The sequence below is a fragment of the Kockovaella imperatae genome, assembly GCF_002102565.1.
Source record: "Kockovaella imperatae strain NRRL Y-17943 chromosome Unknown BD324scaffold_4, whole genome shotgun sequence".
In the NCBI taxonomy this organism is placed as follows: Eukaryota; Fungi; Basidiomycota; class Tremellomycetes; order Tremellales; family Cuniculitremaceae; genus Kockovaella; species Kockovaella imperatae.
In genome coordinates, this window is record NW_019028944.1 from 135,559 (window position 1) to 150,757 (window position 15,199).

Sequence of the window (15,199 nt, forward strand, 5' to 3'; positions counted from 1 at the left end):
ATCGGGACATTCAAACGCTCTACTTTCGTTGATCTTTTCCCAGTTTAGAACGAGGACCCACTTGGGGGCCAATCTTTCTCGGCCAGTTTCGGACCGACTTACATAAGAAGTCCACCGACGGGAGGTCCAGTGATACCACTACCGTCTCGTTCCAAGTGATCATCATCAACAACAGCGTCCGTCGTCTTATTACAACGAACGGTGAGTCGGTCGTGTCATGTTAGCCGGATCCTCGCCTATTCGTTTTTACCCGACGCTTCTCTTTCTCTCTCTCCCCCCTTACACCCTTCTCCGAGTCCTTGACCCGATACATCGCTCAATTGTCTCTCGTGTTGGAAAAGATAGAGTTTGGAACCGGGTCGCGGTTACAACCAAAAGGCCAAGCAGGCCACGACGTTACTTTGCATTTCGGTCACTCTCTGAATGGGGCAATAAACCATAAAAAAAGAAAGACCGTTGCTGAATACGCTTCAGACCAGTACCAGCACCAGCAGGAGCAGGAGCAAGCACCATCATCAGTAACACGATACCCTTGCCCCTTCTTCCAATCCTCCATATAACGGATCTTCTCTCTCTCTGTCGCACGGGAAGGATATCTACCACCGGTCTACGGTCTCAGTTAGACTGTTGATCCCATTTTTGGCGACGCCGCCACCACCACCACCACCAACGAACCTGTTCCCTTTTTTTTCAATTTATCGGATCATCATCACCTAAGAGCCATCGTCTCAGCAACGATCCCTTGTGCCCGCCGCCGCCGCCCACCCCCTCCGTCGTTCGTCTCTGCTGCTGCTGCTGCCGCTGTCTCGTGCTTGCTGTGTAGTAGCATCACACTCTCATCTCCGAAACACTTTGGGCTCTGTCGAACGAAACGCCTCTTTCAATCATATCTATTTCCCATCTACATCTTTGGACCTCCGGTGTCTGCTTTTTTTTTTCGACCTCTCTAGCTCCCTCCCTCCCTCCCTGCTCCCCTCCTCCAATTCACTCTACTCTACTCTCCCTCGCTCTGTCTCTCTGTCTCTCTCTCGGGCGCTCTCACTCAATCGCTTAGTATTATTACTCTTAATTTCTTTTTTAATTCACTTCACTCACCGCTTGGTGTGGTTCCGGGTAAAGGGTTGGTTGTTACCTGCGCTCTGGTGCCCTAAACTGGCTGGCGCACCGAGGTGGTCCTGCAACCTTCGTCATCACTTCCATCCGCGGCCGACAGACTTGCAGAGCAGAGGAGAGTAGAGACAGGAAGAGCCACCCCCCGCCCCCGTGCAAGGAAGGCGAGTCAAGATCGACAGATAATCTGAAGATCGGCATAAAAAAGAAAAATTATAGGTTGTGATACTTAAGTATTGGGTTACTCAGAGGGTGTGTGTGTGTGTGGTGTACGAAGGAGTCGTGGTGGAAAAAGATCTTCCTGTTCAACCCTTCATCATCATCATCATTATCATCATCTTCATCGTCCGTTAACACTCCCACCCACACTGCCCCCATCGGTCGACGAAGATTGGACAGTGCGACCAACCTCTCATTTGGCCACCCCCTTTGAGGGGAGCGAAGGTTGATTCCGAATAGCCGGAATAAGAATTGTGAATCAAGACACACCTCTTTTCGGCTTTCCCGCAATCAAATCTCACCATCATCTTCATCATCCCTCCGCTATCTTGTCTTTGACCAAGCGTGAATAGCATCCCGCGACACTCTGGCTCTGGCGCTTGGCTCAGTCACTCAAGACTACCATCGGTCTCTTGCATACACTCTCTCCCCAGTGTCTTTGTGTCCACCCACCCACCCACCCACCCATCACTCACTGCGTGACCTGTAACAGGTCTATCTTCTCGGCCCACCATAACCCTCGCGGCGTCTTCACACGTAGCCATGGAGCCCAACTGGGGGGTGAGTAGTGTGTCCGGCTGGCTAGTTACATCTCACTGATGACACATTCTGCTTTTCCAGGGCTTCTACAACTACTATCCTCAAGACTCTAGTCGAGCCTTTGATCGACCCCAGCAGACATCCAATGCGAACGATGCCACCACTTCATCACACGATGAACAGTCGCATCGTCGACACATGAACCCAGGTCCATTTTTACCTCCACCTCCACCCCCTGGACCACTATCTCATTCTTCCGGTTCCCCCCACATGAACTTGCCACCATTCTCTCATTCCTTCTACTCTTCCTATCACCCACCGTCCCAATCTTCACCACAGAGCGGCGGCGGCGGCGGACCAAACCTTGGTGGCCTGAGCTCATCCTACGGTGCAAGTTCAAGCTCTGGCTTTGGCGGTGGAAATAATGGCGGAGGCAGCAGCTATCACGGCGGTGGTGGTGGGGGCAATGGTGGAGGTCCATCTGGACACAACAACTCGGCCGGGATGGGAACGGCTAGTCCGACGACTGCACCGGGACTGATGGGCGGTGGCATGTCGCGTGGAATGCCAAGCAATACGCGTGCACCTCACAGTTATTCTGAATCCCCTCGACTCGGACATGGAGGAATGAACAACTATTCATCCAGTCCAGGATTACATCACGTCTCTCCGACTTCACCAACGACTCATCTGATCCCTCAGTCTTTGTTTGGGGGTGGAGGCGGGGGAAACACTGGTCCCGGCGGGAACACTATGAATGCCAATTCCAGCGGTGGTTTTGCGGGCGGTCCGTTGAGATCAGGTGGCATGCAAGGGTCGATCAAGCGCAAGGATCGGAAAGGAGGTGGTGGGGGTGGTGGATCGCCCAGTATCAGCGGAGAAAGTTGGGATGAGTCTGACAAGTCTGGTAAACCGATCATCGGAGAAGAAACAGAGGAGCAACCTTGGGGAATGCCACAGGATCAATACAAGGCTTTGAACCCGAGGGATAAGAAACAAGTGAGGAATAGGATCGGTGCGAGGAGGTTCAGAGCAAAGCGAAAGGGTGAGTTGGTGTCTCTTAGCTTGGAGACGTGTCGCTGAATTCTCCTCCTCTTCCCTTTCTCTCTCAGATTATGTCAGTAATCTTGAAAGCTCGTTACGCGCGAGAGACGACGAGATGAACGCGCTCAAGCATCAGGTGGATGCGTATCGTACTCAGATCAATGAGCTGAGGACGAGGTTGGGCATGCCCTTATTATCCCCTCAGATCAGTAACAGTAGCAGCACACCTGGACTGGGATTACTGGTCAGTCAGAGTGGGAGTGATGGCTGGGGTGATATCAAGGATGACTAATCATAAAGGGTGATCTACATATTTCTATAGTTTCTGCAAAGTGCATGTATCTACACGAACACACGCGCCTATCACCTCTTTCTCAGAAGAAGGGGGATCATTGGCATGGACTATGCTATCCTGCCCACGCTTTGCTCTCGCTGTCTCTCTCGGTTATCTCCCGGATGTGGATGGACATGTGGATGGGATGTTCCCGGCCGCGGGCGTGTCTTGTAGTTGGTGAGTGGCCGCCTCTTTCGGCTGATGTTGTCTGAACGACGTCATTTTTCACCGGAAGATCTATTTTTGGGACGGATATATTTATTATTTTTGCTCAATTGAGGTGTATCCAGACGTTTTCTGCGTTATCCCATGGTAGTGTAGTGTAGTGAGACCCACGAATGCCCAATGTAGAGAGAGTGAGAAAAGCCAGCGTGCTGCTTCAGCTGCTGCTGCAGCACGCAGCCAGCCGTCAGCCGGGAGCCAGGACATTTTTTGGGCGTTTTTGGCTTTCCCCTTCTCTAAATGAAATTTAAGCTGTGGGACACTGACATCATCATCAGTCATCTGCTGCTTGCTGCTTGCTGCTTGCTGCTGCTGCTGCTATCTTCGGGACATGAGATGCCCACAGATAGATCTACTTGTCTCTCCTCTCGGTAACCAAAGGTAAAGGTCGTAGCATAGCGAGGGGATCAATCTTCCGAGTCAGAGAACTGTCTACGTCTCTATCCCTCACCTTCGTCTCTTTTCAAACTTCCAACCCTCCAGACGTTGAGGGTGAACAGGGGGACCAGGTTTGTGTGTGTGTGACTAGTGACCAAATCACCCCCCTTTTACTTTGGTCAGCCAATTGCCCGCAATCTGGGATATACATATATATATATATATATATATATATATAGCTCTTCAATCTCATCAGCTGTTCGACCGACAAAGTTGTCATTAGCCAAATCACCATGGGTCTGTTGAACCGAAAGAAGAATAAGAATAAGAACGCAGAGGATGGAGATCCAAACAGTGAAAAGGCTCAACGTGAGGAAGCCGAAAAGAAGCGTGAGTTGGGCCCTTCACCTTTACTGGATCTGGATGGTGACAGGTGCTGAACAACCATTTTTCACAGGATACCAAGGGGAAGAATACGAGGTTCTCCTCCGGTACGTGGAGGACCAAGCGGAAAAACAGAAGCGACGAGGAGCAAGTGGCGATGATGATGAGGACGATGACAAGGACGCAAAGTATACTAGACCTTGGTATGCGCCTTGGAAAAAGGTCAAAGTGAATGGCAAGGCCAAAAGGGTGAGTAAGCCTGTGTCATCCCCCACACTCGCGGATGCATGGGGGAGTCCCATGAACCTGATGGGTTATTTGTGCTTCTACCGACCCACCCAATTCTCCTCAGGTCCCACCTGAATGGCTCGAGACGGACAGACGAAAAGGTCTCAGCTCCGGTGATATCGAGCCCAGACGGAATGAATTCGGGTACAATGAGCTTGAGAGGTGAGCAACTAGCGAGGGGCTGCTGGCGAGGTATGCGACGCTGACATTCTGCGCCCGCCTCTCCCCAGTCCCAACGAGAACCAGCTGCTCAAGTTCCTCGGGTACTTCCGTGGTCCTATTCTATACGTCATGGAAGTGGCTGTTTTGCTCGCCGGTGGTCTTCAAGACTGGATTGATTTCGGTGTCATCATTGGTGAGTATCCCCAAGCGTACAAGACACGGCAGCGTTCGCGTGGCGAGCCTATGATGCTCACTGTGACCCACAGGTATCCTGATGATGAACGCTTTTGTCGGATGGTACCAGGAAAAGTGAGTCTGAATGCCCGAGGTGGACCCCCGAGTGGTCCCTCGCTCTAACCCCTTCCAGGCAAGCCGGAGATATCGTCGCTCAACTCAAAGCTGGAATCGCTCTTCGATGCACTGTCATTCGAGATGGTAAAGAACAAGAAATTGAAGCTAGAGAACTCGTACCGGGAGATATTGTCATTCTCGAGGAGGGATCTACTATCGCCGCAGATGCCAAGGTATGCCAAGACGGGTCGGTGATCAATCGATCAAAGGTGTGCTGAAAATATCTCGTTCGGCGACTTAGATCATCGGTGACTATGAGGACAAGGATGGATCCAAAGTGAGTGTTGACGGGTCGTGTCATGAATGATTCAGTGTATTAACGTCGTCCTCCCCCGCGCCTTTAGGCCAAAGCCCTTCAGGAAAAGATTGACAAGAAGAAACGAGCAAAGAAGTCTGGTCAAGCCCAAGCTGAAGATTCCGACGATGATGATGACGACGACGACGCCAAGGGACCATCTCTCTGTTCAGTCGACCAATCGGCCATCACGGGTGAATCGCTTGCGGTCGACAAGTTTCTCGGAGATACTGCTTTCTACACCTGTGGTGTCAAGCGTGGAAAGTGCTTTGCAGTCGTTACTGTATCTGCCAAAGACTCCTTTGTCGGTCGAACTGCCGCTTTGGTTTCCGGTATGTTGTCTTTTTTGAGATGAAGCGACCGTCACCTTTTGGTTTTGAAGCTGATCTGATCGACACAGGAGCCAACGACAAGGGACATTTCCAAATCGTCCTTGGAAACATTGGTACCGCGTGAGTGTACCAGACTGATATCATCTGAAGCAGCCATCCGCTCCGCTGACACACATCGTTCTCCTTAGACTCTTGGTCCTGGTCATCTTCTTCATCTTTGTCGTCTGGATCGGCAGTTTCTTCCGACACGTCGGTATTGCGAACCCCAAGCAGAACAACTTGTTGGTCTACGCCCTCATTTTCCTCATCATCGGTGTTCCTGTCGGTCTTCCTGTCGTCACGACCACGACCCTTGCCGTTGGTGCCGCCTACCTCGCCAGACGGAAAGCCATCGTTCAAAAGCTCACGGCTATCGAATCATTGGCCGGTGTCGATATCCTATGTTCAGACAAGACTGGAACTTTGACCGCTAACAAGCTTTCGCTCAACGACCCATTCATCACTCATGGTGTGGATCCCAATTGGTTCATGACCGTTGCCGTGCTGGCTTCGTCTCACAGTGTCAAGCAACTTGACCCCATCGACAAAGTCACCATTGTTGGACTGAAGGTGGGTCCAGGTTCCTTCTTCCTCCAAGACTTGACTTTAAACGCTGACGGTTTCCACCTTTTTAGGACTACCCCAAAGCTCAGGAAATGCTCAAGGGAGGATGGAAGACTCATAAGTTCACTCCCTTTGATCCCGTCTCCAAGCGAATCACGGCCGAAGTCGAAAAGGATGGCAGAAGATACACTTGCGCCAAAGGAGCTCCCAATTCTATCCTCAAGCTCAGGAAATTCGACCCAGAGGATGTCGCTGCGTACCGTGCGCAAGCTCAATCTTTCGCCACTCGTGGATTCAGATCTCTCGGTGTAGCTTGCAAGGAAGATGGAAAGGAATGGCAATTGCTCGGTATGCTGTGCATGTTTGATCCTCCTCGTTCAGACACGGCAAAGGTGAGTGGTGTGGATTACCTGACTGTCGCGCACGGCTGTTGACGTTTGTGCGAAATAGACCATTCGCGAGGCCCATGATCTCGGTATTCAAGTGAAGGTGAGTTTTTGTGTCTGTGCAGTGTGCACCTGACACTCCGACGCCCTGACTCACCCACTACCCCCCCTTCTCTAGATGCTCACTGGAGACGCCGTCGCCATTGCAAAGGAAACTTGCAAACAGCTTGGACTCAACACCAACGTTTACGACTCTGAAAAGCTAATCGGTGGTGGCATGGCCGGATCAGACATTCGAGATTTCGTCGAGGCTGCCGATGGATTCGCTGAGGTTTTCCCTGAACACAAGTACCAAGTCGTCGCTTTACTCCAGGAAAGAGGTCACTTGACGGCCATGACGGGAGACGGAGTCAACGATGCTCCTTCGCTCAAGAAGGCCGATTGTGGTATTGCCGTCGAGGGTGCTTCGGACGCCGCTAGAACCGCTGCCGATGTCGTATTCTTGGACGAAGGTCTCAGCACGATGATCACTGCTATCAAGGTCGCTAGGCAAATCTTCCACCGGTGGGTATCAGCAGGCATTCTAGTTTTGTCACTGACCCATTTCTGCCTACAGAATGAAAGCCTACATCATCTATCGTATCGCTCTCTGTGTCCATCTTCAAGTCTACCTCATGCTTTCCATCTTGATCATGAACGAGACCATCCGAGTGGACCTCGTCGTGTGAGTCCTAAGAGTTCCTCCTCCCAGTCACATGGTATTGATTTCGTGCGTTCTCAGATTCTTGGCCATCTTTGCCGATGTCGCTACCATTGCCATTGCCTATGACCGAGGTGAGTCATGCCTCGTGTGAGAGCAAAGGTTCTTGTGCCTGATGGTCTTGTCAGCCCCCTACGCCAGACAACCTGTCGAGTGGCAATTGCCCAAAGTCTGGTTTATCTCCACTGTCTTGGGTGAGTGAAGCCGAAGGGCAATTGATGTATAGGCAGACAGACAGACTGACACCGCCCTTCCTTCCCTAGGTCTCCTGCTCGCGGGTGGAACGTGGATCATCCGAGGTACCTTGTTCCTCAACGACGGCGGTATCATTCAAAACTTTGGAAGTGTTCAAGAGATCCTCTTCCTCGAAGTCGCCCTGACGGAATCATGGGTTATCTGTGAGTTCCTGCTAGACCATCGTCCCTGTCTTTTAACCTTTGTACTGTACTGATACGGCTGGCTTTCTTAGTCGTCACTCGATTGGCTCAAGAAAAGGGAACGCCCAACGTTTGGCCCTCGATCCAGCTTATCCTCGCCGTCTTTGGAGTCGATGTCCTGTGAGTTGTGTGGTCCTTGACATGCCAGGCAAGGAGTGAGCGTGGACTGATGAAAATGACCCTTCACAGCGCCACTCTCTTTGCCCTGTTTGGATGGATTTCTGGTCCTGCTCCTCACAGCGGTTGGATCAACATTGTGACTGTCGTCAAGATTTGGATCTACTGTTTCGGAGTGACTGTCATTGTGCTTCTGGTCTGTGAGTGGAACCCATCATCCGTTTTAGGTAGCAGAGCATATGTACTGAGGCTTTGACTTTCTATTTCTCAAGACCTCATGCTCAATCAGATCTCATGGCTTGACAATATCGGCCGAAAGACTCGATCCAAGAAGAATGAAAAGCTTGAAAACTTTTTGACCGACTTGCAACGATTGACCATTGTTCACGAGACGGACCACGGTGGATCTTACTACCGATTCGCCAGTGGAGCAGCTACGCCAAAGGATAAAGCGGCAGGTGGAGAAAAGGACAAGAAAGATACCACCAGTACCAACAAGGCGACGAAATCAGAGGACGAGAAGAAGAAGAGTGTAAAGATTGGAGAGCAAAAAGAGGGAACACAAGGTCATCCACCTGCTACGGCTCAAGGACCCACGAGGAGTGGACCCGCAAAGGATGAAGATGATGAAGCGAGTTCGAGTGAGGGTAGAAAAATCGAAGGAGAGTAGGTAGATTCCGGTGGTCAAGTCCACGGTAATCATCTACTATCCTGTTCCGTTATCGACATTTCTCTCCCCCTCAAATTCAAGCACTCGTGCTCCTCCTTGCCTCTCTCTTGTCGTCTTTCCCTTTTTTCCCACTTGCTACTTGGCAGCTCTCATTCCCACCACTGTTTCGCTAGACCAAAGCAATCTCGTTTTCCGCCTCTGATACTGTTTCATAGGATCCCATTACTTTCTTACTCTTATAGTCGTTCATTGATGCAACGGTGCCTGCACAAGATTTCGACTTGTCGCTTGTCCCAGTGACCCAGAGCTCCAAGGTATACATGATTATCCAAATAAACCAATACAAGAAGAAAGACAAGACCAATGCAACATCTAGAGACGCGAGATACCCCGCCTACCACGACTCACGCCTAAGTTAACTCTTGGGCCCACAGGCAGCTTGGAAATCCGTCTCGTCGATCAACTCTTGTAGACCCGCTACGAATGTCTCGAGGGGACATAGCCCCTCTTCATCATCTGGACAATTGCGAATCCCGACAAGGGGCACCGGCGCATCGTTCCAGATGAGTCGGATCTGTTTGGCAGCTTGATCCGTACATGATAAAACTTGGATCTGGAGGTTGGTGGCGAAGGGAGTGAATCTGGGAAGAAACCGTGCATCAGCGAAAGGCAATGATCGGGTGACGAAGGGAAATCGGACACACTTTGCAGCGATAAATGATCGATGCTTTGGCATGCGATCGACCGGTGGGTCTCCCGATTCGGCAAATGTAGTAAGGTTCATGGCGGAGAGTACTGGAGTCAAAGTCAGGATGAATCGATTTGAGGGATGCTCACGGATGGCGAAGAGTGTATCATGGGTAAAGTCAAAGTGCCTGGGCAGGTGTGAGCGGGTCCGCTATCGTGGAGTTAAAACATATCACTCACAACACATCGTTCAATGGGAAGTGTATATCATCGTGTAGTGTGGAATTGATGGCAGAATCGAAATCGGTGATTCGGGCTGGCATGGTGTGAGAAACATGCGCGCTGGTCGGGCTACTCACTATGTGTCAACCTCGAGACGAGCTCCTGCAACCACGCTTTGCCTAACGGCTTGGCATACGGCCATCCGAAACTCGCAGTGTACCACCATGAAATGTCATTCCTGTACTCGTATCCTCTCCATTCGCGGACAGTGAACAAAGTGCAAAAGGACGAGTAGCCAAGTGCGACAGTCTGAAAGGGTCAATGGCTAATCCACTGGGATGCAAGTCCCCCTCACCTCGTAGGCACACGTGTCCATCTGTCAGAGAGTGAGCTTTGTGACATCTTACTCAGGTTTGGAGGACTCACCATGTCCGCCACATCGGCGATGCTAAAGTCGTAGCCTGTGATCAGACCATTCAATCGCTCTCTGGCATCCTCAAGAAAGACGTTCTCCCAGGCGTGCATTTTCTCCCACCCTGATCGTTGGCTGTCATCGTAGGAAAGATCGCACTATGCGTTTGTTAGCTGCAGGAGATCAAGAACACTCTGTAGCTTACCGCGCCCCAGGGAGCGAGAGAACAGTTGAAGCCTGGAGATTCGATCATAACTTCGAGATTGTATTGAGACTCCGCAGGGTAGCCAAAGAAGCCTGTGATAGTGGTCAGCTGGAGGCAGCGCGTATAGACGAAAGCTTACCCGTTGCAAAGTTTTGAGCAGACCGGAGCATACGACTTGCAAGTGTCAGCTGAGGGGCCAGGAAATTCCATTCGGCTCTCACTCTTGGGACTCTGTTCGGAAGACGGGCAGTCGACCATTCATTTTTTCGAGCAAATGACCATACTTAAGCCGAGCAGCGACGCCGAGGTTGACTGAAAGATCAGCAAGCCTCCTTCCGATTAAACACACAGAGCTGTTGCCTTCCGAACGGTGTGAGAATCTCTCTTCCCAGCTGATACGTGTAGTCATTCAGGAACGATAAGTCTCCATGAGCTTCCCATCCTGACACTTCCCTCATCCGCCTAGCGAAGCCTTCCGGTCCGCCGGGCATTGTCGTAGGATACCTGAGCCATCTATCAGCTCATCCTCCACGGTCGAAGCAAGAGCTCGGCGTACCTCGCACCGTGACGCTGGAGCCAATGTAGTGACTCGACTTGACAGGTCTCCGGGGTGACTCGTTGAGCTTCTGGTAAGCCGTGCGAGTCGACTGAAAAATATGGACTGAGGTTTCCCCAATATTGCATAATGTTGAACGATCCTCTTGCTGAATCGGGTGGTACGAGGGGGCTGACACCTGTGAACATGGGTAGAGAGGGAGCAGTAGCCATGAGATTGGCTCTGAGAGGAGAGAGCAGGCCAACGAAGAAGGCAAAAAAAGGAGAGAAAAAAAAGGAACATTGTCAGCTGATGGGGTCTGATCTGGTCGAGCGCCTTAGGATGGGGAAGGCGGTAACTCACTCGTTTCCTGTCGGAGTGGGTCCAGCATATCCCACGCTATGGTAATCATGTCAGCTTAGTAGGATTGGAAGCACCACGAGGATGCTGTGACTCACTCAACTGGGAAGTTGCCTGGATCAGGAGCCGCTTTACCAGGAGCGATCTGATTCAACCAGCTCTTCCATTCCTCTGGTAGTTGTTCCCACTGCTTGGCTCTATTGATAGCTTCTCGACCGAACCAACATCCAGCGAGTCCAAAGGAGGGAATAACAATGAACAGAGCGAGGCAGAGACATGACACTGCTCGTCTGAACCTTGAATGTCGTCTGATCTCTAGCTGCCTCGATAATTGTTGAGCATGAGAGGTATGATGGGAGGAGTCGGAATGCGTAGTTCGCTCGTATCGTGGTAAAAGGGGCTCATCGTCTTCGCCCCGGAGAGGCGTACGGAGCTCGTACCCTTCTTCATTGGGCATCCGAGGTGAGCCTCTCTTGCTGCTGCTCATCGTGAATGAGGATGAACTGGATACAGATGATAAGATGATAAAAGAAAAGCAGAGAGTGAGAGAGTGAGTGAGTTGCAAAAAAGCTAGGTGCTTTCGGGATCTTCCAGTCATGCTTAAACCACGTGGGCAGTTCGGCATGGGGGGGGCCAGTGGATCCCTGGCATTGACGGTGAGTAGTGAAGGCATCAAGCAGGTACAGACGGTAGGAGCAACGCTTGATGCTGAGGTGCGGGATCATGCATGGAGCCCTAGTCACAGCCTCGCCTCACTTTTGCATTTCCCCCGCTTCATCAATCACTATCGTCATCCCCGTCGACCAGACCTCTTCTGGCTCGCTCTGCCTCTTCCTCTTCCAACCGCCTTTCCTTTTCTCTCTCCTCACGTGTATACTTTGACATGTCCACTTCCTGAGCACCTTCCTCGTAAAGTGCTTCGTCGGAAGTCGCAAGAGCTTGAGACGATTGGAAGAGCTGCTTCCCTACGATATTGGGGAATGCCATCAGTCTGAATCCAAATGGGGAGGAGTGATGGAGCAAGCATTATTTTCGACTCACCACTCGGCCTTTCCTTCCGTCTCTTGAAGTCTTCTCTCTCTTTCGGTGGGAGAGCCTTTAAACGATCCGATTCCTCTTTGTCTCTCTTCTGCCTCAGCTCTTCAAGAAACTTTCTCCGCCATGCCTCGAAGGATGCTGTCGTGACGGGTGTACCTCGTGTCTTACGTGCTTCCATCTGAAACACCGAATCAGTACGGAATAGCATCTTGTTTGCCAAGCGGATAACCGTCCGATAAGGCGTCGGTCCCCCTTTTCACTCACCTCCTCATACTCTGCGGCTCTCCTGTCATCCTCTTCCTTTTCCCTCCTTTGACGATCTTTCAGTACCTCCGCCAGAGCCTCCCGAGCAGCGGACGCGATGGTAAATGTCATAGCCATGCCTATGCTCTCCTCCGCCTTCGAAAGAGAGCGTGAGTGAGCTTCCAAAAAAAAAAAGGGCAGAAAGGCCGACGCGAACTCACCACTTGGCGTAATGATTCGAGCAACTTTTCTTCCTCCTCTTCGGACAGTTCACCCGTTTCTTCATCTATACTCTCGAATGATAAGTCGGGTATCACATCCGGATAAGTTGAAGGATACGAAACGATGAGGTGAAGAGATACTGTAGTTTCAATCATCAGAGTGAGCGGTTCTGGAGTTTGCCTCTGGACGGTCGTCCTGGCTCACATTGTGATCCCGAGGCTTCTTCCGGTTCCACTAATATTTGTACTTTCCTATCCCCTAGCTCTGGTCGGTGGGTCAGCGAGGCCCTGTCCTTGCTCTCAAGCTGTCTCACTCTCTAGCTCGTCAGGAAAGATGGACTCTAACACCTGGTGATAGTCAGTGACTGTGAGCACTTGGAAGTTCAAAACTCACCTCGAATTCCTCATCCAGTATCGCTTGGTAGTCTAGCCAAGCGTTTATGGTCAGAGCCTGCCGCACGAGCTAGGCCGAGTCGCAGATATAGCTCACCTGCCATGGTGATGGTATCGTCTCGTATTCCGAAGAGCTCACTTCTATCGTCTCTCTCTCTGTCCGCAATGTCCCAACTACAGTGCGCTCTCTCTGTCAGATGCTTTTCGCTGCCCAAAAGCTCGGATCCGAGATGTCCACGTGGTTCGCCACTCGACGTCACTTGAAACCCTGCTGAAATGGTTGGAGTTGTATCCTCGATCCATCCGGGATAGACAAGGGCCATGTCATCCTCAGGACCATCCCTACCGCCATCTCAGGCGAGATTGGCGGCTCTGAATCGACTGAAAGCGAAAGAAAAGTTCGCGGGAGCAGGAAAGACGACGACCGGTGCTGTCAATGCTGTCGCCGGATCGAGTCGGAATGGGGCTGCTCAAAAGCAACAAGGACAAGGGGGGCAAAGCACACAATATGTGAACAAGCAATCTGCGCAGCCTGCTTCAGCTAGAAATATGGTGGAGCAACAGAAACAGCAGGAAGAGCCATTGAAACGGAATCCGGGGCTGGTGAGTGATCGATCAGCCTAATGCAGTCACTGTTCCTCTCCCTGGAGTCTAATCTGCCCCTTTTCTTCGATGCTTCATTCTTCTGGAAGACGGCCGTTTGACTCTCTTTCCAGGGAAAGTACTTTGAATACGATCTCAGCAAGCTGCATAATTCTCGTGGTGGATTCTTGACAGAGGACGATGCCGATGATGGGCGGATCAAAAGTGTCATTGAAATGGCCAGGGAGAAGGAAAGACAACGACAGATGATCATGGAGGGCGAGGAGCCAGGTGAGAGGTCATGGAAAGGTCGCTCGCGGAGAACTCCTGCTGACACGTTTCCATAGCCATTTTTGCAGATACCTCACCTCGGTGTCGCGAGTGTCGTTCATTGGAGATTGATAATCAGTTTCAAAAGGCTCGTGCTGTGCGGCATGTCGTTGTATTATTGACTCGCTATCCAGGTGTTCAGCATCAACGTGTGCAAGAGCTGTAAGGAGAAGTTCCCGGAGAAATACTCTCTTCTCACCAAGACCGAATGCAAAGAGGTCAGTATGTTCTTCCAGATGCATGGAGTTCAAGCTGATTCAGGGTTAAGGACTACCTTTTGACGGACCCGGAATTGCGAGACGAAGATCTCCTACCGCATCTTCTCCGTCCGAACCCATACGCATCGACCTATAGCAATATGATGCTGTTTATGCGTGAGCAAGTTGAGAAAGTCGCCTGGGACAAATGGGGAGGTGAAGAAGGTTTAGATAAAGAATGGGAGCGGAGGGAAAAGTTCAAGAAACGGAAGAGGGAAGAGAAGTTTGAGCAGGGGCTAAGGGAGTGAGTAGCTTTCAATTGAAATGGACGTATGTGTGGCTGTTTCAAGGCTGATCATAGTATTTTCCAGTCTACGGAAACGGACCCGAAACAATCAGTACCAAAGACGTCAAGAGGCTCAACACGTACATGAATTCGAGGCTGTGGAAGAGGCGACGGATGAGGATGGAGGGACGAGATCCATACAACGATGCTTCGGTTGCGGTGCAGAGCAAGAAGTAGAGGTGTGGTAATGGGGCCGAGAAGACGACACCCGCCCATGATGTAGCACATCGATATTGTTGTATGTAGCAGCTCTACCAGGCCTCCATGGTCCTCCTCCTTTCAAACTCGGTACTGATGCTTGTCAGTGGTTCGCCATGGTGGACACTGATTGGGAACGCACTGGAAGCTTCAAAGTCGCGAGACTCACTTCTATCGCTCAGAGACCCTTCCCGAAGCAAGCTCGACTATAGCACCACGATCGTACCGACCTACCCTCTGATCAATGGCATACATACATTTTGCGCACGCTATCGTAGAAGCATGGTTCCTGTTTTGACGGCGATCGCCGCTGCATATGAACGCAACCAGCTATTGTCACGTGATCTTCATCGGCTCCGGCCGAAACGGCCCTTTTCGTTGTTCTTTCGAAGCATTTTGGCAGTACATTTGTGATTCACCCAACCATTGATCAAGCACAAAAGCACGCAGAAGCTTCAAGCCCCGGACTGTTGAAGTCAAGTCACCAGCGCTGCTGATTTGTGATTTCTCCATCGCGTCAGACGCCCGCCCCACTTTCGACCATACAAGGATCAGGCCAGATGAACTGATCAGAGAGCGAAAACGTCACACTGTCTTG

At 51.1% G+C, this 15,199-nt stretch overlaps 5 protein-coding genes across 5 annotated transcripts; 3 read left to right on the plus strand and 2 right to left on the minus strand.

Annotated features, from left to right (window-relative positions):
• The first annotated feature begins 1,791 nt into the window (after positions 1-1,791).
• Positions 1,792-3,273, plus strand: BD324DRAFT_620003 (hypothetical protein). Its single transcript, XM_022015241.1, has 3 exons — positions 1,792-1,890; positions 1,951-2,914; positions 2,982-3,273. Exons 1-3 carry the CDS (start codon positions 1,873-1,875, stop codon positions 3,203-3,205), a joined length of 1,206 nt encoding a protein of 401 aa, XP_021872134.1. The 5' UTR covers positions 1,792-1,872; the 3' UTR covers positions 3,206-3,273.
• An 867-nt stretch (positions 3,274-4,140) lies between these two features.
• On the plus strand, positions 4,141-8,632 carry BD324DRAFT_577481 (hypothetical protein; the record flags this gene model as incomplete). Its single annotated transcript, XM_022013262.1, has 20 exons — positions 4,141-4,237; positions 4,305-4,480; positions 4,584-4,681; positions 4,750-4,874; positions 4,948-4,990; positions 5,049-5,205; positions 5,274-5,309; positions 5,377-5,659; positions 5,728-5,779; positions 5,848-6,268; positions 6,334-6,654; positions 6,713-6,751; positions 6,827-7,212; positions 7,265-7,372; positions 7,430-7,482; positions 7,537-7,602; positions 7,672-7,806; positions 7,878-7,965; positions 8,035-8,162; positions 8,235-8,632. The coding sequence occupies 20 exons, from the start codon at positions 4,141-4,143 to the stop codon at positions 8,630-8,632; spliced, it is 3,210 nt and encodes a 1,069-aa protein (XP_021872135.1).
• Positions 8,633-9,047: 415 nt separating this feature from the next.
• Positions 9,048-11,510, minus strand: BD324DRAFT_641493 (histidine phosphatase superfamily; the record flags this gene model as incomplete). The annotated part of the gene is made up of 14 exons (XM_022017424.1): positions 9,048-9,245; positions 9,318-9,427; positions 9,470-9,507; positions 9,560-9,635; positions 9,679-9,850; positions 9,897-9,917; positions 9,968-10,111; positions 10,159-10,250; positions 10,298-10,332; positions 10,380-10,470; positions 10,508-10,662; positions 10,715-10,936; positions 11,057-11,092; positions 11,152-11,510. 14 exons carry the CDS (start codon positions 11,508-11,510, stop codon positions 9,048-9,050), a joined length of 1,749 nt encoding a protein of 582 aa, XP_021872136.1.
• Positions 11,511-11,761: 251 nt separating this feature from the next.
• BD324DRAFT_679976 (ubiquitin-conjugating enzyme/RWD-like protein) lies at positions 11,762-13,116 on the minus strand. The gene is made up of 8 exons (XM_022019060.1): positions 13,046-13,116; positions 12,950-12,981; positions 12,870-12,903; positions 12,761-12,820; positions 12,556-12,695; positions 12,356-12,490; positions 12,095-12,269; positions 11,762-12,018 (listed from the first exon to the last, which is right to left on the minus strand). Exons 1-8 carry the CDS (start codon positions 13,050-13,052, stop codon positions 11,831-11,833), a joined length of 771 nt encoding a protein of 256 aa, XP_021872137.1. The 5' UTR covers positions 13,053-13,116; the 3' UTR covers positions 11,762-11,830.
• BD324DRAFT_620028 (XPA protein C-terminus-domain-containing protein) lies at positions 13,117-14,942 on the plus strand. Its single transcript, XM_022015242.1, has 7 exons — positions 13,117-13,551; positions 13,665-13,821; positions 13,878-13,948; positions 13,995-14,078; positions 14,129-14,361; positions 14,429-14,694; positions 14,744-14,942. Exons 1-6 carry the CDS (start codon positions 13,270-13,272, stop codon positions 14,589-14,591), a joined length of 990 nt encoding a protein of 329 aa, XP_021872138.1. The 5' UTR covers positions 13,117-13,269; the 3' UTR covers positions 14,592-14,694; positions 14,744-14,942.
• The last annotated feature ends 257 nt before the right edge of the window (positions 14,943-15,199 follow it).